The 25,686-nt window shown below is 45.8% G+C and overlaps 1 protein-coding gene across 1 annotated transcript in view; it reads left to right on the forward strand.

Annotated features, from left to right (window-relative positions):
- The window catches only part of BGN (biglycan), an 88,778-nt gene that overhangs the window by 52,865 nt on the left and 10,227 nt on the right, over positions 1-25,686 (forward strand). The window contains exons 3-7 of the mRNA XM_073639931.1: positions 8,653-8,765; positions 13,410-13,623; positions 14,547-14,657; positions 17,116-17,209; positions 18,267-18,405. Of these exons, the coding sequence (XP_073496032.1) occupies positions 8,653-8,765; positions 13,410-13,623; positions 14,547-14,657; positions 17,116-17,209; positions 18,267-18,405 (671 nt within the window). The remainder of the gene's footprint in view (positions 1-8,652; positions 8,766-13,409; positions 13,624-14,546; positions 14,658-17,115; positions 17,210-18,266; positions 18,406-25,686) is intronic.

The following is a 25,686-nucleotide window of genomic DNA, read 5'->3' on the forward strand; positions in this document are numbered from 1 at the left end:
ACATACTATCTAGTAGATAAAACGACGACATGTAGTCATTGGGGAACGGTTGTGGTTGACACTCTGGGTGGATGGTGGTGCTTAATGGTAGAACAGACATCCTGACAATAATTCAGTGTGGTGGGTGCTCAGTAGAGAAGCCGTGTAGTCGTGGACCTGCTTTGCCTACAGAGCCCATGTGCAGATACAAAGGTTGCATGTAAAACATGTGCTCCCCTAAATAACACTCTTGAAGACTACAAATCACTAAATTTGGGGTACTGCTTAAAACAAGAAATTAAGGCTCTAGGAAGATGGTGTAAGTGATTGCACAAAATTGCAAAAAAAAAAGTCAATTTTTTTTTCAAAAACTGTGCCGCTCTCCGCAATGGACTGTGTCTAGTATTACAGTCCAGTCCTATTCATGTAGGCTGCAATACTAGACACAACCTGTGGACAAGAGTGGCGCTGTTTACAGTCTTGAAAAACTCCTTTGCGAAAAGGTAATTTCCACAGCTGCTAAGGTTCCAAAATATGGAATGGCCCAACATACTTTCCAATCAGCAATACAGACATAAATAAATAGGAAAGTCTGGAACTAGTTTACAGTCAAGAGCTTGTCAAGGAAAGGAGGAAAATGTCTACAAAAATCTTCCATGCATCTGGGTCTGTCTGCCGCATAGTGAGGTGCAAGGTTGGTAGCCACAACCAGCATCCTTTTGAGTAAAATTACTATGAATAACATGGACTTCTTCCCAGACATCCGGCAGCAGAATCCACCTTCAAGCAGACACTTCTCAATGTCAGCCATAACTTTATATAACCATTTCCAAATGTGCCCACCACTGGGGGTTATGTACAGCATACTCCATGATGAGCAGCAGGAGGGGGCAGCCAACGTGTGGAGTGAATGAGTGCAGGACGCTTACGTCAGAGGTGTGCTCTCATAAATTAGACATTTACCAGACTCTCACTATCAGATCTGAGTCCTGGGAATTAACCTCTTAGTCCTTTAAGATATTCATTACATAACTGCATAAGTATGTGCCAGGTAATAGACGACCCTACTGATGGATGATGGATGGGTGATGTAAGATGGACGATCTACTAATCCGTCAAGTTGTCAAGGATAAGTTATACGTTCATATCTGTGTTCTCGGAGGAGAACTGGACTGGCCAAAAAAATTCTGGAAAAAGTCAAACAATATAAATGAAAGAGTACCCAACATTAAATATAATATGTACAAATATACAACCTCAGGGAAGAGAGGACAATCCATAGTAAAGATCAAAATGGACTCTTATTATGGTGCCACCTGGTGTTGGTTTCCTCTTTTTATGACCCATGGAACGATTCCTCGCCAGTTCCTCCGTAGGTATACTTGCAGGATTTTGGAAGTCGTCATGCGGCAGACCTTGCAAAATAGTGTGCAAAGGGTGCAGCCGAGATCCCAGAATGTACGGTATATCTGGATGTTGGGGCTCTAAACATGAAACATCCCTGCATCAGTATCTGGAACTTCTATTTTCCCAAAGGTTTCAAGAGACTTTTATCCATCTCTTCCAGGGGTTTTGGAAGTCTCCTATTTTTTTCCAGGAGAGTTAGCAAGTAGGAGATGGAAGGCTTCTGCACAAGTTTTTACCATATGTATGTGACGCACCCCTGGGCCTGTGTCGCACAGCGTTGCGCATGCAGGAGCTTACCCGGAGCCGGATCTGTTGAGGGTTGTAGTCTCGTGGCGGTGACCCGGTCCGTGCCCAGGGAGTCAGACTAAGTGGCGTTGTATTAGCGGTAGATGTTGGACGACTACGCCACCCGTTGAATGCAGCGAAGGAGCTGCCGCTGCAGGGCAGACCGCTGAGGCCGGTGGTAGGATTGTGCAGCGTGGTAGTATCACCCCCAACGGGAGGGGTATGGCCTCAGGGCAGCCGACGTGGATGATGGGGGTAGCAGGAATCACTCAGAGACGATGCGGTGTAGTTCAGGGTCTTTACTGGTGATAAAGATAGACCCTCCCGGAGTACTGGCTAGCGATCGGGGCCTGGTCAGTCCTTGAGCAGATGGGATCTCCCCTGGCCAGGCGGAGTTGTAGGCCTCCCAAACTGACTGTACTCTTCTGGCTACCTTGCTAGAGGCGGGTATAAGTAGCCCACGTCCCTGAGTGTACCGTGTGGTGCTCACCCGTATGGCCGGTGACTCGGGGCCTTCTAGTGGCGTCCGCTCCACGGCGGCGGTGCTGGTCCCACGCGTGTGACCGTGCCTTCGGGTTTCTTGGCCAGAGGACCTGAAATCCCCTGCCGGGCGGTTTCTGCTGCTGGGTAAAGATTAGTCCCCACAGCCTCGGACTCCGGGTCCGGTGATAGCTTCTCAGTCAGGGCGAGCTCTGCAGCTGCCAGCCCCTGACTCTTTATAGCACTGCTCCCACAGAGCTCCTGATGTTCTTTTCCTATATCTGCTTCTCTTCTCTGTCTCTACTTCTTCTCTACTCACTAACCCTGCCTCAGCCCTAGGTTTATATAGGGGAAGTTCTTCCCCTCCCAGGACTGGGCAGGAGGTGTGGCATGCATAGGATCCCTGACCAAGAGACCTCCCACCTGCTCTCAGACATAACATTGCCGTTACTGTGGAAACCAGACCCCTGGGGTGCCACATATGGGACCATCCAGGACTAAACCTACTCTGTTCAAGGGCCCCAAACGAACCATATGGTCTGGCTTCACATTATGTATGCTCTTGGGTCTCAGATCTACAATGTCACATTATAAACACTGGTGTCTTCTATTGTGGCAGAGTGGTTCCCCTCGGACATCAGGACTTGGAAATGAGTGTGTCCTATGCTCTCCATATAATCTCTGCCCCTGTACATCCTTTATGTTAATATGGCTTGCTGTCCTGCGAATTACACACTAGTTCCAAGTTGTTGTTATGGGCTCACCTGGCGAGGTGGATTCTCCAAGCCACAGGTAAGGGAGGACAACACAGACCAAAGGCAATGGCATAGTGTGATGGACTTGCCGGATGGCACATGGAACAGTAGGGATATTAGGGATCACTTTGTGATTTGTTTATACTAAGTCGCAATTCAGGGTGAACACATGGACCAAGGGTGGGCTTGCTTTGAGACACACATGGGTGTCTGTGTCGGCCTTAAAAGGTCTTCTTAAGATGTCACTGGAGTTCGTTGGGCAACTTGTGAAACCACAGAAAAAGGTGTCTGCCAGAAGAGAAGGGAACAAGGCCCGGCCCTGGAGCTGAGACAGGTGTGTAACAGGAGTCCATTAGCTACAACTGATACTTAGAAAATGACTGTAATGACTGCAAGTGGCTGATAATTATCAGTTTTACTTCCAATTGTATAGCTACTGTCTGTGGGAATAGCAGCGGTGCCTCTGACCCTTTCTTAATTTAATACCTGCGTTATACATAGAAAAGAGGAATCTCATGTCAGATTGGTTTTATTGCTTAAAACGACTGTTTAACCACTATATTCAACAAATAGCTACTTGGTAAAGCTGTCCTTTAAGATGTCAACGTATATGTAGCACCCCGAGGACTCGGCTGCTACAGGGGTATTGCACCTCGAACCAGAGGTGTGGTATTCCACTCCCGGGTAAGGATGGAGCGTGGAACAGAGCTCAGTTAGCTGCATGCACCACACTCACCCCATTTCCGGTGGACAGACCAACGGTACTCCCACCAGATAGATGTGCAGGTACGACAGCTTCTGTCCCTGGCTGGAGTGGGGAGGGGGGGGGAACATCCCAGTGGTGTAGGAGTAGACAGGGGAGGGACTCTGGGCATAGGTAGGAGCCCATTGGTTGCATTGTCACCAGGGCTCGGGTGTCAGAGGGAGTATAAAGGTGGGCACCATCTAGGAACAAGGGAGTTCAGTCCGAGGAGAAGCTGAGAGAGAGTTCAGCCAGAGAGGGCTGACAGGGAGCTGTGGCTCCGTCTGGGCCCAGCTCCAGAGCTAGGCCTGAAGCAGAGAGGAGAGAGAAGGAAGAGGAGAAACACAAAGAAAGGCCCAGAGACGCAAGCATAGAGGGAACCCTGAGATCCCACAAGAGAACGAAAACGGGTGAAGGGTTGGCAGAGAAGGGTGCCGGATCCCAAACTGGTGAAGGCCAATTATCCTTAGCCAGGAACCGGAGGTCGTGGACAAGTTTTGGCGCGACCCCTCGCCATATCCACCAGGAAGGCAAACCACGTATAGGGTCAGGGAAGCCAGGAAAGGTTTTACCACCAGAAGGCCCGAGGGAGCCGGACAGAGGTGGATCCCTGGTGGGGACGGCCAGTAGGAAGGAAGAGAGGGGAGCTCTGGACCACGCTCTGGAACTGCCTGGGAGTTGGCCGAGTCCCGTACCTGGTGGACGCAGCACGGCTCGGGTGGTCACTGCTGGCCAAAGTGACCGGAGCAACAACTGTGAGTAAAGCTTTTGAAACTACACTACCAGACTCCGTGTTTCGTCGTCGCACCTGCACCACCAGCACTGGGACATCCGCACCATCACCCCCATCATCAACTCTACAATAGCTGCTCTGAGGCAATACTCCTCCCGTGGGGAGTCATCCCATCTTCAGCTGCACAAAACAACACCAGCCTCAGCGGTCTGCCCTGCAGCGGCGGTCTCATGACCGCAATCCACGGGTGGCGTAGTCGAACATTCTAACATCTACTGCTAAATACTGCCACTCAGTTTGACTCCCTGGGCACGGACCGGGTCACCGCCACGAGACTACTACCCCTATCTGATCCGGCTCCGGGTAAGCCCCCGTGCGCGCGATGCCGCACGACTCAGGCCCAGGGGCGCGTCAACTTTGGCGTAGTCGGCAGGATCACGTGCCTGCAACCACCAGGTACTGCGTGCCTGAAGAAAAATTCACATGTACCGTAAGAAGAAGTCTCCCGCCAATTCCAGAGGGTCCCCGCCATCGGACGCCATCTCGGGTAATTTCCCGCCGTTTGCCCGCCATCTGCAGCCTTTGCCCGCCATCAACGGAGTTTCCCGCCATAAGGAGACGATTCCCGCCAACTGAGACGATTTCCCGCCCTGGCAGAGCGGACGCCATTATGGGCGTGCCAGAGGGTGGCAAGAGGCCACCTCCCATCGTGGGCCAGGTCCAGGAATGGCGCCAAAAAGAGGGACCGCCCCCACCAGCAGAGACTGCAATGATAGAAATGTCCATCAGCGTGAGGGGGCTGCCCCTGGAACTGACTGCCACTAAGTTGCCCCGGGACCACCCTCAATGGGGGCGGATAGGGAACAAAACAGAGAAGATGGGTGCGGCCTGGAGGAGTCTGGACAGATCGCACCCGGAGATGGAGGGAGAGTCGAGCAGCACCGACCCTGTGGTCCGTAACCTGTTGCAGGCTGCCACCCCAGAAGGCCTGGTGGAGATCCTGGCACAGCTCCCCAGAGATCGGGAGCGTGCACAGACCGCGCTGGAGGCCTTGGCCCGGAAGATGGCCCGAGTGCAGCAAGAAGCACTGGCCGAGTGGAGAAGGGAGATGGTCCAGCAGGCTGGAACCCGCCAGCAGAGGATGCCACCCGCAACGAGGAGCATGTCTGCCCCTGAGGATGGTGCAGGAGGGACGAAGGCCGGAGACGACGCCGCAGAGGGAGCCGCGGGGATGGAAGCAGGTAATGGGGACGTCATCACCCCGTGCCCAGTAGCCGTAAGCCTGCCCCGGCTCCCCGTCGCAGAGCCCGAAGTCCCACCTACCACGCCCGTCGCTGCACCGCCACTGCTTCCAGCTAGGCCTCAAGCGGCAGGAGCCGCGGCCACGCCCCCTGTCACGTCACGCGCCTCAACCCTGAGCGCGGCGAAGCAGGAAGGACCACCGGCCTGGTCTCAGGGCGGAGTACCCCCGGGCGCCGCGGTCTCCACAGCGCCCTCTACCTCCACAGTGCCACCGGCCTGGTCGCAAGGCCTGGTGAACCCGGGCGCCGCTGCCCCTTCAGCGCCCTCTTCCCCAAAGGTGCCATACCTGGACCCAAAGAGGATGCCTCCGGCCTGGACGCAAGGCCGGGTACTTCCGGGCGCCGCTGCCCCCACAGCACCCTCGACCTCCACAGTGCTGCACCTGGGCGAAGATCTCTTTGCACAGCATACCAGCCCGGACGGGCTGCCCTTCGTGTGGCCACCGGAGTACGTCAACCCCCGACTCCGGAAGGAACGACCCCTGTGCGAGCCATTGATCCCGGCACCGGCACCCGCCAACATTGTCCCGCTCCCGTTGGAGGAGGCCCAATTTGCATGGGACCCCACCGGTGAAAACCTCATGGGGTTCACCCAAGAGACCCGGGCGGCCGCAGCCCAGCGTGAGGAATGCTGCCGTCAACAGCTAGAGGTCTTTGGGAGAGAACGGCGAGAGAGGCGGATCCGCGAGGAACGGCTGCAGGTCCAAAGCTCGGAGCAGAAACGCCGGGCCCGACGAAACCCCCGTGCGGCCCACGGTCCACGCGCCAACGGGACCGTAGTAAAGTTCCAGTTGGAGCACGGCTGGGGCTTTATACGAGACCACCGGACCCCCGGCGACGTCTTTGTTACCCGCAGGGATGTCGAGAGCCACCTGCCGGAGGGACACCGCGGACGTGACCTCTACCCGGGTGATGTGGTCGCCTTCACCCGGCATCAGTGTGCTAAAGGACCGTACGCCCTTCACGTACACCGGCTAACAGAGGAGGAGTTGCAGTATGAGGAAAGCCAAGAGGACCCGGACGGGTCTGAAGACTACCCTCAGGAGGGAGCACAGAGAGGACATAGCTACTGAAGGGAAGTAGCGTGAACAAAGAATTATATATAGTTACCCGTCGGGGTACAAGAACTGTCGTGAAATTGTTGATTGTGTGAACTGTTACCTGTGTGCTCTTCCTAAATTACCAGGCTGAGGACTGTGAGCAGCCATTCCCTATTCCCACTGGCCGAGGACTGAGAGCGGCCACCCTGTAAATAGTTGCGCTTCTTAAAGTGCCCCCTACTGGTTTTATAAGAACTGTTTTTCTACCTCGGAATTAGTGACTGTTGCACTTTACCTGGTCACAAGTTGCGCCGTGGCCAGAGATCAAGAATGTGTTTGTGAAGAACGTTTTATATGATAATGTTTTACTTGAAAAAGTTTTATATTGAAAGTTTAAATGCTGCTAGTATAATAATGTAAAAGTTACCCGTGATGTTCTATAATGTGTCATATGCTAAAAGAGTTCCGGTAGTTTTGACCAGTAACGTTAAAGAGAAAAGGACCTCCCATAAAGGGATGATTGAAAGTTAATATCTTATATGCAAGTGTACACTTTAAAAATTTTTTGTATGTCTAATTGTTTTGCTCTATTCCAGCCCGAGGACGTGCTGTGATTTACCGGGGGGGAATGTAGCACCCCGAGGACTCGGCTGCTACAGGGGTATTGCACCTCGAACCAGAGGTGTGGTATTCCACTCCCGGGTAAGGATGGAGCGTGGAACAGAGCTCAGTTAGCTGCATGCACCACACTCACCCCATTTCCGGGGGACAGACCAACGGTACTCCCACCAGATAGATGTGCAGGTACGACAGCTTCTGTCCCTGGCTGGAGTGGGGAGGGGGGAGGAACATCCCAGTGGTGTAGGAGCAGACAGGGGAGGGACTCTGGGCATAGGTAGGAGCCCATTGGTTGCATTGTCACCAGGGCTCGGGTGTCAGAGGGAGTATAAAGGTGGGTACCATCTAGGAACAAGGGAGTTCAGTCCGAGGAGAAGCTGAGAGAGAGTTCAGCCAGAGAGGGCTGACAGGGAGCTGTGGCTCCGTCTGGGCCCAGCTCCAGAGCTAGGCCTGAAGCAGAGAGGAGAGAGAAGGAAGAGGAGAAACACAAAGAAAGGCCCAGAGACGCAAGCATAGAGGGAACCCTGAGATCCCACAAGAGAACGAAAACGGGTGAAGGGTTGGCAGAGAAGGGTGCCGGATCCCAAACTGGTGAAGGCCAATTATCCTTAGCCAGAAACCGGAGGTCGTGGACAAGTTTTGGCGCGACCCCTCGCCATATCCACCAGGAAGGCAAACCACGTATAGGGTCAGGGAAGCCAGGAAAGGTTTTACCACCAGAAGGCCCGAGGGAGCCGGACAGAGGTGGATCCCTGGTGGGGACGGCCAGTAGGAAGGAAGAGAGGGGAGCTCTGGACCACACTCTGGAACTGCCTGGGAGTTGGCTGGTAATAAAGTTGGCCATACACAGTAGATCACAGCTATCTCTCCCGACTAGAGAGGAGCAAATGAATTCAAGTAGAATTGAATTCTACTTTACAAAGATCTGCATTGAAGTTTGCCTGTTCGGCTCCTCCTCTCTATTCCTGACCCTGCCTCCCCTGAATCGGCTCAGATGAGCGTTCATGTGTTTTCAATGGGGCGAGAGGAAAAACCTGCTTCCAGACAACTCTGACTGTAACTTATCTCACCCTAAAAACAAAAGGATACGCTGTCGATATTCCAACTGCCTGATCCTTCCCTCGCCTGATATCATCTGTTGGTGGGATAGCCGGGAGGTCCCTATAACTCTCAGATGGTCATCCTTGACCAACAAAATCGGTGTGTTCAGCCAGCACTCATCTAATGTGAACGGTGGAACTAATTATTGTAATGTATTTAACAAAGTTATGGATGTTATGAGATGTTTTAACAATTTTTGTCTTTGTTTTAGGTCTGACCAGCGTGCCCAAAAATATTCCAAAAGACACCACCCTCCTGGATCTACAGAATAACAAAATTATGGAAATCAAAAAAGATGATTTCAAAGGACTTACCAGCCTTTATGTGAGTAATACTTTACATTGTAATATTCTGCAATGATATTTTCTCCAGTCCTCAGGTCATGAGTTAAAGGGGTTGTCCCAGCTTGGGCCACAAGTCTGCAGTCACTCTATGTGACTGCAGACTTGTGAATCCTAACAGTGCGCACAGTGTGTGCTGTCAGGATTCTCCGGTGCTGGGAGCAGGCAAATTGCATACTTCCAGCCACATTCCGACTAGATGTATTCACACACGTCTAGTCCGCATGTGACCATACGTATGTAAATTGCATACTTGTAGTCATGTGCCCGCCCGGTCCTGGCACCAGTGAATCATGACAGTGCACACAGTGTGAGAATTCACAAGTCTATAATCACATAGAGTGACTGCAGACTTAGAGCTCAAGCCTGGATAATCCCTTTAAGGAATTTCTTAAAACATCACAATGAAGTCACAAAAGATTTTTTCCCATTTACACTATGTGGATCTATGCCCGCAGCAGTCTATGTCTTAGAGGTGTTGTCAGGTTTAGAAAACAAGTTTAAACGTTATAGACAAAGGTTCCCTGTTCAGGACCCTCATCTATGGCTATAAACTATGACATGGCCTATCAAAGCTATTTTGTGATAAAAGTGTAATACCTCATTTCTCCTGTGGTGGCACTGCAGGGAAATGTAACACTTACTACAGGGTTTCCAATCTAGACCCACCAACTGGGTACTTTATGACCAGCTTAAGAGGAAGCAAGCAACAGAAAATGATTTTTTGTTTAAGGCTGATTTTTGTGCTACATGTATTAAAAAAAATATTGGCATTATTTTTTCTATATCACAATCTGTAATTAAAAAAAATTAGAAATCCTGCACTTGGGAACCATGAGGTTTCTTTTTTTTACTTTAATTTCCTGTTGTTTCAAGAAACAACACATGTACATTAGCAACAATGATCAGACCCGACCCTATCTTTTGTATTGATGCATCTAATGAGCATGTGCAAAGCTCATTGTGAAGGAAGGGGGAGCCGTGACATCGAATATTGTGATTGGCTGACACTGAGTTATTAGCTGTGTATAGAGGTGTTACCTGTCATTGTCATCCTGTCTCTGCTGATAAGGAGACTGCTGAAAACTCTCTCTGAAAGGATATTAAGTAGGAGTATATAAAAGCCCCAGTGGCCACTGTGAAAATTGCAAGATTACTAATTTTTTTTAATATAACATCATTATGGGCAAAAAAATTGTAGCCAACATTAAAAATAAAATACATTTAACGCAAAAAAAATGGATTATAACAATAGGTAATTTTCTGACGACATATTAAGGGTATGTCCATACTGGACTGTTTTGCAGTTTTTATTTTTATTGAGGCGGCATGGTTATGTTTTCACTATGTCGTGGGTTGCAGCAAATATAGTAAGTGAGGAGTTCTGTGAAACTTACGACAAATTAATGTCTTGTTTTTCCTTTGTAAATTGTTCTTCTCACCACGCTAATGATAAATGGGCCCCATTGTTCTTTCCCCATTTTCTGAAATTGATTGAAATGTGATCTGTGTGTAGGAGCAATGACATGAAAAGCACAAAGAGTAATGCTGTAATGACACCTAGACTATGATACTGTGAGCGCTCAGTTAATACAAAAGTATAAAAGGTTAAAAAGTTATAAAAGACGAACAATGCAAGTCAGATGTTACCAGATCCCGATTCTTAGTTATTCCAAAGTTAAAGTGAATGCCCACCATTAAAGCTTAAATACCATTTTGTATCTAAATCCATAGATCTAATATTCATAGTATATGTTTAGTGGTCAGGGCTTTGCTTTTCTGATACAAAGTTCCAAAATCCCATCCAAAAGACATAAAGTTCAATGATAAATGAGTGGTTACCTGCAGACACCACTAGTGGGAGCTCAAACACTTACTGCATACATTGATGCCAATGAGCGCCCTCCAGTGGCTGTCGTTGGTAGCCATATTTTGAGATTGATCTCCTGTCCATAGGAAATGTGATAAATAGAGTGGAGTAAAAAGATTTGCAGGACCCGGCCCAGCATCCACAGTTGTACAGCTGGACTAGGGTCCCATGAATTTCCGCGGCCCCCCACTCAAGTGCTGGCATTCTGGTGCCCACGTGGTCAGGACTTCACATCGTGATGTTCTCTGCGCCATTATGGCATAGCGGAGATATTGCACATGCCAGACACACACAGGATACTGGCATTTGAAGAAGTTTGTAGGATCCTGGTATGGCCGCCATGAAGCACCAACATGGACATTGGACCGGGGTCCTGTGAATCTTTTTGCCCAGTTCTATTGATAAAAGTATTATCACAATGGGCCCTGAAACGATCATGAGAACTGGGGCCTGCATCCAATGTTTGATCAAAGTCCTGGTGACATGCATGGGCACTACAGCTCCTTTTAAAGGGCATGACCCACGAAATCAACAGGACATCTGATGAATGTATGATTACTGGGGATCTGATCTCCAAGTCCCTTATTGATCCTAAAAACAGGCACCCCCGTGTGCTTCATTTACCTCTATGGGGCTGATGGAAAGGCTTTATCCATTAATCCCTTAGAAGTAAATGGAGCGAGGTCATGTGACGCGCCCCCAGTGCCGTGGGGTACTCGGCAGCCGGGCCTTCAGATGCTTGGGGGAAATCACGGCGGCTGGCCTGGTCCGTGGCCCAGGGCGGTCAACAAAATGGGGAATGATTATATTTATAGGGGTTTTAGAATAATTTGTGAAGCCACCTGTGGATTCTGGTAAGAGGTTACCAGCGCTGCGACAGTCCACTGAGGCTGATGTTAGGGGCAGCTATGATGGAACGGCTCCCAACAGGTGGAGCAGGCCTCAGGGCAGTGTAGAGGTTTAGAAAGATGGTGGAAGCAGGAGAGAGACGGCAGGACAGTCCCAGAGGAAGTACAGGCACACACACAAGGGCAAACTTCAATACCTTTACTGGTGGTGATGCAGGTACGGTCCAGAGCACTCAGGGCGAAGGGTACATTTCTGGACTCTCCCCAGTGAGCGGGTGTAAGGCCTCCTGATCTGTGTCTTTTACTCTCTAAGCTTCGGGCCTGCCTGGAGCTAGGCCTGGCTTGCTTACTGCTTCCTTCTTGTACCTACTGACCTGACGGTAGGGTTTTCTCCTGGTTCCCACTATTCCTGGTCGCTGGAGCCTTAGTGGTACCTAACCCTGTTGCTGTGGTCAGCGGTTGGTTAACCTGGGACTTGTAGTTCTCCAGGGATTCCGGTTGTTCCTACGGGTCATAAAAATCCCTGTAGGCGCGGACCCGGTGTCCGGTATAGAAATCAGGGTGAGCTTACTATGCTCCTCTGCCCCCTTAGTTCCACTTGCCTTCGGCCGCTCGGGGCCCTCACTAGGCTTCAGGGCTGTTGGAGGCCTAGCTTGCCTCACGCAGCAGCCTGCGTGCAGCTACATCCTCTCTCTCTGCAGACTGAACACTGACTGAGCTGCCTGGCTCCACCTTCCCTTTATATATCCCTATCAGAGCTCCCTCTGCTGGTATGAGGTGGAAGGTGGAGGTGTTTGCATGTAGTGAGGGCCTCTTGTGGAGAAATCCATCTATGCACCCTTCTAGGTTCTGTGGCACCAATGCGCAGCAGGGGCGCCACACATGCATGCACATTAATGCTCAATTCACACAGGGGAATTTAGGATTGTTCATTCTCAGGATCGGTTAGGGATTCCTAACAATCATTCATTTATTATCTATCCTGTGGATATATGATACATTTATTTAGTGGAAAAACCCTTTAAAATGGGACATGTTACTAGGTCAAAGAGGACATTTTGGGCTCTTACGTTATTCCCACTACTCCCCTGATTATTATTATTATTTTTTTTAAATCCACCACACAGTTTCAGAGATAGGCTTTTCTGTATTTACTGCTAATTTTTATGGTCTTTACCAAAGGGGTGTTGCTCACAGCGTAATGATATAGTGCAGCCTAAAGACTCGCCCCAGAGGATCCTCTTAGCAAAAACCATAAACATTAGCGCTAAGTAAAAAGACCCATATCTCCAGGACCCTATGGTGGATTTAAAAAACAAAAAACAGAATACTCAGGGGAACAATAGAAGAGCAAAAATTGGTCACTTTTAACTTGGTGACAGGTTCTCTATGGGACTAATGGAGAAAACTGATCACTGCACTTGGCTATCTCTCTCTGTCTGTCCCATTTACTTTGAGTGGAGGACCCCGGTTCTCATGGTCAGTCGGTGGTCTACAACGATCATACATGCAGCAGGGCCCATTTGTTTGACACAACGACCCCAAAATGGTTACAATTCAATAATCTAAGTGCATAGCCTCACCTCCCAGGCCTCATTTCAGCCATAATGGCTATGTTAGTCGTGCTAGTTACTGTGCATTCATGTTTAGAAGTTATTGGGTAACCAAAAACAGTTCCGCATCTCCTCCAAACTTGCTATGGATTGGACTGCCTGACCCAGTTTATAGATGGAAGAACAGCTCTGGGGCACATAATGCAGCAACAGGAAAATTAAGTGAAATGAAGCTAAAAAAAAATGTGAGCTAGTTTGGAAAAAAGTAGTGGAGCATATACAGAAGAAATGATATTGCAAGTGGTAGAGAGACAAACTTTCATTTCAGATAGTAAATCTATTTCCGTTTGATCCAGGCATTGGTTTTAGTGAACAACAAAATCTCCAAAGTCAATGAGAAGGCATTCGAGCCACTACAGAAGCTTCAAAAGTTGTACATCTCGAAAAACAACCTCGAAGAGATCCCTAAGAGTCTACCCAAGTCTCTGGTGGAACTACGCATTCATGAAAACAGGATCAAGAAGATCCCCAAAGACGTGTTCAACGGCCATAAGAATATGAACTGCATTGGTGAGTCCAGATTTGTATGAAACCCACCTGTGTTGAGAATGGGGGTCTCCAAGCTCATGTCCTGACTAATAAGATGGCCACCACAGAATGAATTAAGAGGTACCAACTTTGGGCACATGAGCGACATCCTCACAAGTCTTCCTTGTCTAGATGTGGTGGCCAACAGCCAGGACTGGAGAGGAGGAACCCTTATTCTTGACATAGGTACAGATTGGTAAGATGGGACCTATACTAATTAGACATTTATGGTATACCTGTATTGACCATCTCTATAAGTGCTTATGGTACCAGTCTATAAAATTAGTAATATCCAGTGGTTGTGAATGTAGAGTAGTCCAGGTAAAAAACGAATAACTAATATATTAAAAAAACACTAAATATAGAAAAAAGACACACAAAATGAAATATATAAAGCAATCTTCTGAATACATCCCAGGAGATCAGCTATGCTGCCCCATCTTTGAAATTCAACAGGCCAGACCCTTCTCTCCCTGATATCATCTGTAGGGTACGATTCAGGAGGCTCCTGAGCATGTTAACTGATTCCCCTGAGAATTCGGTTGACTTTAGTCCAATGTGTATGGGGGTCTTAACTCTTTGGTATCTGCAGGATCACCACTATAAAATGCTGCACATATACAAACTAAGCAGGCAAGATATTTCCTATAGTCTATCTTCACCAAAAATTGACTTCAGAAGAACCTCTAACCATCCATAGTGATTGTGTTCAGGGGCATAATTATAGTAGGTGCAGGGTTCGCACCTGAGCTCTGGAACATAAGGTTGCCTAAAAGGTCCCTAAGGCCCATACGAGACGACCAATAAAGACCCGTGATAGTTGGGGGCACTTTTGGAAATTTTGCTTTGGGGCCTATTAGTTTCAAGTCATGCCAATGATTGTGAATTGTTTTTTTTTTCTTTAGAAATGGGAGGAAACCCACTTGAGAATGGAGGTATTGAAGCGGGAGCATTTGATGGACTGAAACTCAACTACCTTCGTATCTCAGAAGCCAAGTTAAGCGGAATTCCTAAAGGTAATGATACCTGGAGTCCTTGAGCGCAGAAAGCTAGAAAAAAAAAAAAGAAAAAACTTCTTGTATGTGTCGATCTGTGACCAGAGAAGGAAGTATCCTGAGAAGAGGGAGGAGAGCCAACAGCTTGTACCAATAAACCATCTCTATCTCATATGTCAGCATAGATCAGCCATATTGGAGACGAGCACATGTTTCAATGCTTTGTGGTTATTGATACAAGGTGCAAGGAACATTTCTAGGCTGTATACGAGTTGCCTAATAATTTTCTTATCCAAGGCTCTGCAAAAATTTAGACATCAGTTCTCCATCTGTGTCTGACATGAGGATCAAACATACTGTAGGTTGGGTGTCCAGTTTTATTTTAGTTCTATCCATACAATCCATCCATTTCTGCTGTCCATATAGACTTCTATGTTTTAAAACATATGGTTCAAAAGAAGAAAAATGTGCCTTCAATATTAATAAGAGTGTGGGCACATATACAACGTAACGCAGAGGAAGCCCATGTGGCTGGTTTGCAGCCACTGGAGAGAGAAGGTCCAACACAATGTAGTGTCACCATGGATGGTAAGGACCTACACAAGTATCTTTTCTCTTCACGGCCGACAATGTTCTCAAACAAGAGAACAATTTGGGATCATGGTATGGATATGGAAAGAGCAAACAATCATCAAATCCTTCTATCTTAGGTAGATATAGGTGTGGCTGTGCCAATTAGCACCAAAAGAAGGCCTATTTTAATCTCGGTTCTCCCTCCTTTATGTCCACACCAGACAACAACAGGAAACCCCATAGGGGAAAACAATATGCTACTAACAAAGGCTTGTCTCTGCTTGTCCAACACATACTACTTCTTGGCCTCAAAAGTGCAGAATGTAATGGCAAAGTCAAATGTCTTATTTCAGATTACATTTTGTTCACACGGGGATGTACAAAGATCAAAGGGGACCCCATTGCAACTTCAAAATGAGTTTCTTTTGCTGTTTTTTGTCAAAACACCCTATCATCCCTGAACAGGATGGAACAGCACTTATTCAATAACCTAATCCTACTCATTGAAGGAGTATTAGGGCAGGACTCTGTGGCCATTCAAACAGAGGGAAATGACTACCTTAAGCTTCCTTATCATTGCCCCTTGGGCAATGTAAAGCAAGTTAAACTGTCCACACATTGCCTGGAATACGATTACACTGTCTGCAGACTGCCTGGACTAAGGTTACACTGTCTACAAACTGCCTGGACTAAGGTTACACCATCTACAAACTGCCTGGACTAAGGTTACACTGTCTACAGACCGCCTGGACAAAGGTTACACTGTCTACAGACTGCCTGGACTAAGGTTACACTGTCTACAAAATGCCTGGACTAAGGTTACACTGTCTACAGACTGCTTGAACTAAGGTTACACTGTCTACAGACTGCCTAGACTAAGTGTACACTGTCTCTGTCTACAGATTGCCTAGACTAAGGGTACACTGTCTACAGATTGCCTAGACTAAGGGTACACTGTTTACAGATTGCATAGACTAAGGGTACACTGTATATAGATTGCCTGGACTAAGGTTACACTGTCTACAGACTGCCTGGACTAAGGTTACACTGTCTACAGACTGCTTGAACTAAGGTTACACTGTCTACAGACTGCCTAGACTAAGTGCACACTGTCTCTGTCTACAGATTGCCTAGACTAAGGGTACACTGTCTACAGATTGCATAGACTAAGGGTACACTGTATATAGATTGCCTGGACTAATGTTACACTGTCTACAGACTGCCTGGACTAAGGTTACACTGTCTACAGACTGCCTGGACTAAGGTTACACTGTCTACAGACTGCCTGGACTAAGGTTACACTGTCTATAGACTCCCTAGACTAAGGGTACACTGTCTACAGACTGCCTAGACTAAGGGTACACTGTCTACAGACTGCCTAGACTAAGGTTACAGTGTCTACAGACTGCCTAGACTAAGGGTACACTGTCTACAGACTGCCTAGACTAAGGTTACAGTGTCTACAGACTGCCTAGACTAAGGTTACACAGTCTATAGTCTGCCTGGACTAAGGTTACACTGTCTATAGACTGCCTGGATTAAGGTTACACTGTCCATAGACTGCCTAGACTAAGGGTACACTGTCTACAGACTGCCTAGACTAAATTCACACTGTCTATAGACTCCCTAGACTAAGGGTACACTGTCTACAGACTGCCTGGACTAAGGTTACAGTGTCTACAGACTGCCTAGACTAAGGGTACACTGTCTACAGACTGCCTAGACTAAATTCACACTGTCTATAGACTCCCTAGACTAAAGTCACGCTGTTTACAGTCTGCCTGGACTAAGGTTACACTGTCTACAGTTTCCATTTCCATCTCCAGTATCATGTGGTATACTTGTTTTAGGCTGTTCGAGTCATGACTTGATATTTGCACCTAAACTAATGTGTTATATTTGCCAGGTCTACCAAGCAGTCTAAATGAGCTCCACCTTGACCATAACAAGATTCAGGCAATTGAGATGGGAGATCTAAGCCAGTATAACAACCTTTACAGGTAAAACTAAGCTTAGTAAACTTGTCTTCCACATGACTAGCCCAAATGTCTCCCATTATGTTTACAATTTTCACATTTGTGCACCATTGACTTGAGAAACGTTCTGTAAGACACAAAGTAAGACATCTAGGAAAGGAAATCTAAGATATGTTCAAGTGCTCCACTGAGCACCATTGCACCTTCTTTGGGGAATTGGTAAGGGTTCAAAGTCATGGACCCTCACCACTCACACTCCATGCTATCAAATAGAAGTACTCAGCTCAACTGTCCCAATGTTGGTCCTACAGTCCTGGTTCTGGAATTGGAAGGAGAAGGCCAGGCTGAGAATAGACCCCCATTCTTCTAATAGGGGACCTGTTAGGGTCAGACTTTAACCCATTTTGGGGTATATAGATTGAATTTTGCTACAAAAAAAAGTTTGGCTAAAATGGCACTCCAGGACAAACTATGCCAAACATTAATAAATGTGACATGTCTGTATTATTGTTAACTTTTTATCTGGCAGGAAAGAAATCTTCCCGTCTACCACGGGAATGACTAAAAGGAAAATAATTCTCGGGCCATGCATATAAGCAAATAAATAGCTACTAAAGGTCTGTGTATAGCTTTAGTTGTCAAATAAACCCACATTTCCAGCACTCATTCTCAACTCTTGCTTTTATATTGAAAGAATAAATTGTAGACCTGGAGAATTCCCAACAAGCTTGGAGAAATATAGAAGTAACGCCACCACCACAACACAAGTTCTTCACTCCCCCTAACATCTTCCGATACTATTAATGGTCCCAAACTTGGGCCATAGGTCAGTTCAATGTAAGATCTGAGTGGTTCCTAGTCAGACTAGTCTTCTGCAATTTTCACAATTGACTCTTATGTTGGGGTTAGGAGAGTTGAATTACAATCCTTATAGGTCCCCGAACTTTGTGGAACCTATCTTCTTAGGAGAACAAATACTCAAACACAACTTCAGGAATTGCCATAACTAGAATAAAAAATATTCACCACCTTGGCTTGTTTTTCCAATCTGACAACGGTCTTCGTTTATGTGATATTCTAGGCTAGGACTTGGATTCAATAACATCAGAGCGGTAGAAAATGGCAGCCTTTCCTCCCTGCCCACCCTCAGAGAACTTCATCTGGACAACAACAAGCTCTCTAAGGTTCCTCCAGGACTTCCTGACATGAAATTTCTCCAGGTGAGGACAAAACTACCCAACTATGGTTATTTTGAGAAGAGGGTCTTACAAATTCTTTGGTCTTGGTGGACATGAGTGATGGGACCCAAGTGAAAGAAATTTCTTTATGATTGCCCCCCCCCGCCCCCCAAAAAAGTTCATCTTGATGACATCTCTTTCATACATTGACAATGTGCTAGTTATAAGCTTCACCTATATTGGTTGATAAGTCTTAAACCGGTATTAAACGCTCTGAGACACGCATGCAACTTCTTATCTCTAGATAAGTCATCAAATTGGGAATTTTAAGGTAAAAAAAGGGTCATGGGAATGTTGGTAAAGATGGTGGGATATGACTTAGTGGTATCAGGAGAAGGTCCTTGTGAAAAGTCTACATCATGGCCATCATCCTTTCACCAAAAATACAGAGAAGCCTCATTTAGCGGAAACACACAGGACATATTGTCTACTCCTGGATTCAGAGGAGTAACTTGAAGACTCAAGGTAAAATTCCTAACCACCCACCCTCACTGTACCATGTGTCATTAATGTCTCCGGACCTGGAGACTTCCACTGCGCCCCCATTAACCCAGTATGTACAGAATGACTCCCCCCAATACACGGAGATTGTGTTGGAAATATGTAACAACCAGCTGATGTATGACTTTGCTTAGAGGCTCGGGGCCACTTTCATCCTAGCAAATTGGGCTCACAGTACAAAACCTGACACGTTGAAATGAAGCTGAACTTTTCCTCCGAGTTGGTGTCAGGCATGCAGCGGCCATTTATTGATTTACCATGAAGCCGCAGATTGCAGAAAACATCTATTACAGCTCGAGTCTTAACACCAGGCTTTGCAATTAACGAAAAGGTCAAAGTTGTGAGCTGTGCGTTGTCGGGACCACAGGGGAGGCTGTAGTGTCGGGAAGCAGGAGGATCTGTTAAGGTAAAAGCTTTCAAATTGCAGCGAAGGGAAAGGCGATTACTGAAATAACTGCACCAGGTAAAAACAAATGTAGTTTAGTCATTAACTGGTACACGGCATACGCAGCGTTCATCATACCATTATATACATGGCTGCAGAACATGGCAGTACTATACGAAGAATAAGAATTTAAACCTTTACTAAATGCCACATTTGTGCTCTACATTTGGCGAATGTTCCTGAAAAGCTCCTGAAACCTATTTGACATGTAACCTGACATCCGGATCCTTTTTAAAAAAAATAAATAAAAAAAATAAAACTGTATAGGAAATCTTCAAGGCCCCACACTATCAGAGGTCTTTAATAGTATTGGTCTTGCTATATGGGTCAAAGAGACCTTTAAGGCTACAGGACCCGGGTGTAACAGCTTCGGCTAAAAACCGCAACCATGCAGTATTTGGAGTCACTTGGTGACATACAGCTCTGGCAAAAATTAAGAGACCGCTGCAAAATTTTCATTTTCTCTGATTTTTCTCATTCTAGGTATATTTTTGAGTAAAATGTACATTGTTGTTTTATTCTATAAACTGCAGACAACATGTATCGGAAATTCAAAGCTAAAAATGTTGTATTTATTTGCAGCAAATGAGAAATCGTCAAAATAATAAAAAAGAAACAGTGCTTTCAAACCTCTAATAATGCAAAGAAAACAAGTTCTTATTCATTTAGAAACAACAATACTCATGTTTTAACTCAGGAAGAGTTCAGAAATCAATATCTGGTGGAATAACCATGATTTTTAATCCCAGCTTTCATGCGTCTTGGCTGCTTTCCACCAGTCTTTCACACTGCTTTTGGGTGACCTTATGCCACTCCTGGCACAAACATGTAAGCAGGTCTTCTTTGTTTGATGGCTTGTGACTATCCATCTTCCTCTTGATTACATTCCAGAGGTTTTCCATAGGGTTCAGGTCTGGAGATTGGGTTGGCCATGACAGGGTCTTGATGTGGTGCTCCTTCATCCACATATTGATTGACCTAGCTGTGTGGCATGGGACATTTTCCTGCTGGAAAAAACAGTCCTCAGAGTTGGGGAACATTGCCTGAGCAGGAGGAAGCAAGTGTTTTTCAAGGATAACCTTGTATGCGGCTTGATTCATACGTCCCTCACAAAGATTAACCTGCCCAATTCCAGCCTTGCTGAAGCATCCCCAGATCATCATCGATCCTCCACCGAAATTTCACAGTGGGTGCAAGACACTGGCTTGTATGCCTCTCCAGGTCTCCGTCTAACCATTAGAGGACCAGGTGTTGGGCAAAGCTGAAAATTAGACTCATCAGAGAAGATTACCTTACTCCAGTCCTCTATGGTCCAATCCTTATGGTCTTTGGCAAACTTCAGCCTGGCTCTCCTTTGCTTCTCATTAATGAAAGGCTTTTTTCTAGCTTTACATGACTTGAGGCCTCGAGTAGCCTGTTACCAACTGTTCTTGCCGTGCACTTCACCCCAGCTGCCATTTGCCATTCCTTTTGTAGGTCACTTGATGTCATCCTGCGGTTGCTGAGTGACATTAGAATAAGATGACGGTCATCCCGGTCAGTGGAGAGTCGCTTTCATCCTCTGCCGGTCTGTAGCTTTGTTGTCCCCAATGTCTGCTGCTTGACCTTGGTGTAATGGACTGCCGTCTTCGAAATTTTAAGGATGGAGGCAACATGATGCTCACTGTATCCCTCTGCTAGTAAAGCCAGAATTAAGCCCTTCTTTTCCTCACTCAAGACTTTTCTTTTCAACTCCTTTGGCATGGTTAAAAGTTATTTTTTCATTCAAATTACTTTTGGGCTATTCCTAGCACTTGTTTTGCCATCCAGCTTGTCATATTGCAAGAGTAGTGTGAAGACCACAGCAGTGTTTTTATACTTTCCCTCGTTACGTAAGATTTGGTTCAGGTGATCACCTAATCAGAAGCACATTAAGTAGAATGACGTGGACTGTGGTTGGAATTCAACTGACACTGGAATGGAATGACGGTCAGACATGTAGAGAAAACTGGGCAGTGGTCTCTTAATTTTTGCCAGAGCTGTATATCACTGCATGAGCATACGGCGGTATATACAGTGGGGAAAATAAATATTTGACACACTGCCGATTTTGCAAGTTTTCCCACCTACAAAGAATGGAGAGGTCTGTAATGTTTATTGTACGTACACTTCACCTGTGAGAGACAGAATCTAATAAATAATTAATTTGCATGTTACTGCATGAAATAAGCATTTGATACAATAGAAAAACAGAACTTAATATTTGGTCCAGAAACCTTTGTTTGCAGTTACAGAGGTCAGACGTTTCCTGTAGTTCTTGACCAGGTTTGCACACACTGCAGCAGGGATTTTGGCCCACTCCTCCATACAGATCTTCTCCAGATCTTTCAGGTTTCGGGGCTGTCGCTGGGCAACATTGAGTTTCAGCTCCCTACAAAGATTTTCTATTGGGTTCAGGTCTGGAGGCTGGCTAGGCCACTCCAGGACCTTGAAATGCTTCTTACGGAGCCAATCCTTAGTTGCCCTGGCTGTGTGTTTTGGGTCATTGATATGCTGGAAGACCCAGCCACGACCCATCTTCAATGCTCTTACTGAGGAAAGGAGGTTGTTTACCAAAATCTCGCGATACATGACCCCATTCATCCTCCCTGCAGTTGAACATGTCCCCTTTGCAGGAAAGCACCCCCAAAGTATGATGTTTCCTCCACCATGCTTCACAGTTGGGGCTGTGTTCTTGGGGCTGTACTCATCCTTCTTCTTCTTCCAAACATGGCGAGTGAAGTTCATGCTAAAAAGTTCTACTTTGGTCTCATCTGACCACATGACCTTCTCCCATGACTCCTATGGACCATCCAGATGGCCATTGGCGAACTTCAAACAGGCCTGGACATGTGCTGGCGTGAGCAGGGGACCTTGCATGCCCTGCAGGATTTTAATCATGATGGCATAGTGTGATACTAACTATAATGTTTTAGACTGTGATCCCAGCCCTCTTCAGGTCATTGACTAGGTCCTCCCTTTGTAGTTCTGGGCTGACTCCTGACTTTTCTCAGAATCATCCTTACCGCACGATGCAAGATCTTGCATGGAGCCCCAGACCAAGGAAGATTGACAGTCATCTTGTGTTTCTTCCATTTTCTAACAATTGTGTCAACAGTTGCAGCCTTCTCACCAAGCTGCTTGTCAATTGTCCAGTGGCCCATCCCAGCCTTGTGCAGGTTTCCAATTTGGTCCCTGGTGTCCTTAGGCAGCTCTTTGGTCTTGGCCATGGTGGAGAGATTGGAGTGTGATTGATTGAGTGTGTGGATAGTTGTCTTTTATACAGGTAACGAGTTCAAACAGCTGCAATTAATACAGGTAATGAGTGCAGAGTGGGAGGGCTTCTTAAAGAAAAACTAACAGGTCTGTGAGAACCAGAATTCTTGCTGGTTAGTAGGTGATCAAATACTTATTTCATGCAATAAAATGCAATTTAATTTATGTAAAAATCATACAACGTGATTTTCAGTTTTTTATTTTTAGATTCTGTCTCTCACAGGTGAAGTGTACCTACGATAAAAATTACAGACCTCTCCATTCTTTGTAGGTGGGAAAACTAGCAAAATTAGCAAAATTAGCAGTGTATCAAATACTTATTTTCCCCACTGTGTCAGAGCCTTCCTTTGGAGAAATACATTGGAACACTTCAGATGAAGAGTATAAACTGTCTGCACAGAGCCTTAAAGAGTTAAAGGGGTTTTACCACTTTCAGCAAAGTGGACCCCAAACCTCTACAGACATGTAAAATAACAACGTGAGCTGGAACTCACTCTCCCTGAGTCCAGCGCAGGACCTTCGCCTCGTCTCTGGTCTCTGAATTTTGGCTGCAGTAGTGAAGACATTTCGACAGTACACATCACAGCAGCAGCCAATCACTGAGCTCAGCAGCATGTGCTGTCTACATCAGCAGAGGCGCTGAGCTCAGTGATTGGCTGCAGCGGTGATGCGAGCTGTCGAGGTGATGTCAGCGCTGCAGCCAACACACAGAAACATGAACAGCGTTGGGGAGCCGGCCAAACACAAGAGAACTAATTCACAAGGGACTAGTGAACACACATACATACTGTACATATACAGATAAACACATTTCGGTGGATAAACACACAGATACGCACATAGGTATACAAATACATACATATACAGTAGGTGTATCTGTGTATATCTTTATCTGTGTACAGAAACACACACATATATATACAAACACATAGAGTCATGGCCGAAAGTGTTGGCACCCATTAAATTGTTCCAGAAAGTTAAGTATTTCTCCCAGAAAATTATTGCAATTACACATGATTTGTTATACACGTTTATTTCCTTTGTGTGTATTGGAACAGAAAAAAAATCAAATTTAATATATTTTTACATAAAACCCCAAAATTAGCTGGACAAAATTTTTGGCACCGTCAACTTAATATTTGGTTGCACACCCTTTGGAATAAACAACTGCAATCAATCGCTTCCTATAACCATCAGCAAGCTTCTTATACCTCCCAACTGGAATTTTGGACCGTTTTTCTTTTGTGAACTGCTCCAGGTTTCTCCTATTTGAAGACGCCTTCTCCCAACAGCAATTTTAAGATCTCTCCACAGATCAATGGGATTTAGATCCGGACTCATTGTTGCCCCTTCAGAACTCTCCAGCGCTTTGTTTCCATCCATTTCTGGGGGCTTCTTGAAGTATATTTGGGGTTATTGTCCTGCTGGAAGACCCATGACCTAGGATGCAAACTCAGCTTTCTAACACTGGGCACTACATTGCGACCCAAAATCCTTTGTGCAAGGCATCATGAAATATGAAGATCACCACAGTCCAGGCACCCAATGCCAGAGGCAGCAGAACAACCCCAAAACATATTTATCCTTCATCACATTTGACTGTGGGTACTATGTTCTTTTCTTTGTAGGCCTCATTCCATTTTCGATAAACTGTAGAATGATGTGCTTTACCATAAAGCTCTATCTTGGTCTCATCTGTCCACAAGGCGCTTACCCAGAAGGATTTTGGCTTACTCACGTACATTTTGGCAAACTGCAGTCCAGCTTTTTATGTCTCTGTCTCAGCACTGGGGTCCTCCTGGGTCTCCTGCCATAGCATTTCATTTCATTCAAATGTCGACGGACCGTTCACGGTGACACTGATGCACCCTGAACCTGCAGGACAGCTTGAATTTCTTTGGAACTTGATTGGAGCTGCTTATCCACCATCTGGACTATACTGTGTTGCAACCTTTCATCATTAATTTTTCTCTGCCGTCCACGTCCAGTGAGATTAGCTACAGTGCCATCAGTTGTAAACTTCTTGAGTATGTTGCACACCGTGGACAAAGGAACATCAAGATCTCTGGATATGGACATGTAATATTGAGATTATTGATATTTTTCAACAATTTTGGTTCTCAAGTCCTCAGACAGTTCTCTTCTCTTTCTGTTATCCATGGTTCGTGTGACATACACAGACACACAATGCAAAGATTGAGTCAACTTCTCCCCTTTTTATCTGGTTTCAGGTGTGATTTTCATGTTGCCCACACCTGTTACTCGCCACAGATGAGTTTGAACGAGCATCAGATATTTGAAACGAAGTTGTTTACCCACAATTTTGGAAAGGTGGCAACAATTTTGTCCAGCCCATTTTGGGGGTTCTGTGTGAAATCACATGTAAAGCGCCATGGAATAAATGGCGCTATAATAATAAGTAAAAATAATAATAATAATCATAATAAATTACGTCCAATTTGCCTTTTTTCTGTTTTTTTTTTGTGTTGTTTCAATACACACAAAGGAAATAAACATGCATAACAACACTTGTGTAACTGCAATAATTTAGCTGTGTACATGCTCACACACACACACATATATACAAAAACACATATACATACACACACAAACATATACAGTATATATATATATACACACACACACACACACAGAGTATATATATTACATATATATATATATAAATACGTACACACACATATATATACATAAACACATTATATATATAAACACATATATATATATATATATACATATATATATATATATATATATATATATACATACATACAGTACAGACCAAAAGTTTGGACACACCTTCTCATTTAAATTTTTTTCTGTATTTTCATGACTATGAAAATTGTACATTCACACTGAAGGCATCAAAACTATGAATTAACACATGTGGAATTATATACTTAACAAAAAAGTGTGAAACAACTGGAAATATGTCTTATATTCTAGGTTCTTCAAAGTAGCCACCTTTTGCTTTGATGACTGCTTTGCACACTCTTGGCATTCTC

The sequence above is a fragment of the Phyllobates terribilis genome, unplaced genomic scaffold, assembly GCF_046119375.1.
Source record: "Phyllobates terribilis strain yellow unplaced genomic scaffold, ASM4611937v1 Scaffold_7__3_contigs__length_470593459, whole genome shotgun sequence".
NCBI classification, from domain to species: domain Eukaryota; kingdom Metazoa; phylum Chordata; class Amphibia; order Anura; family Dendrobatidae; genus Phyllobates; species Phyllobates terribilis.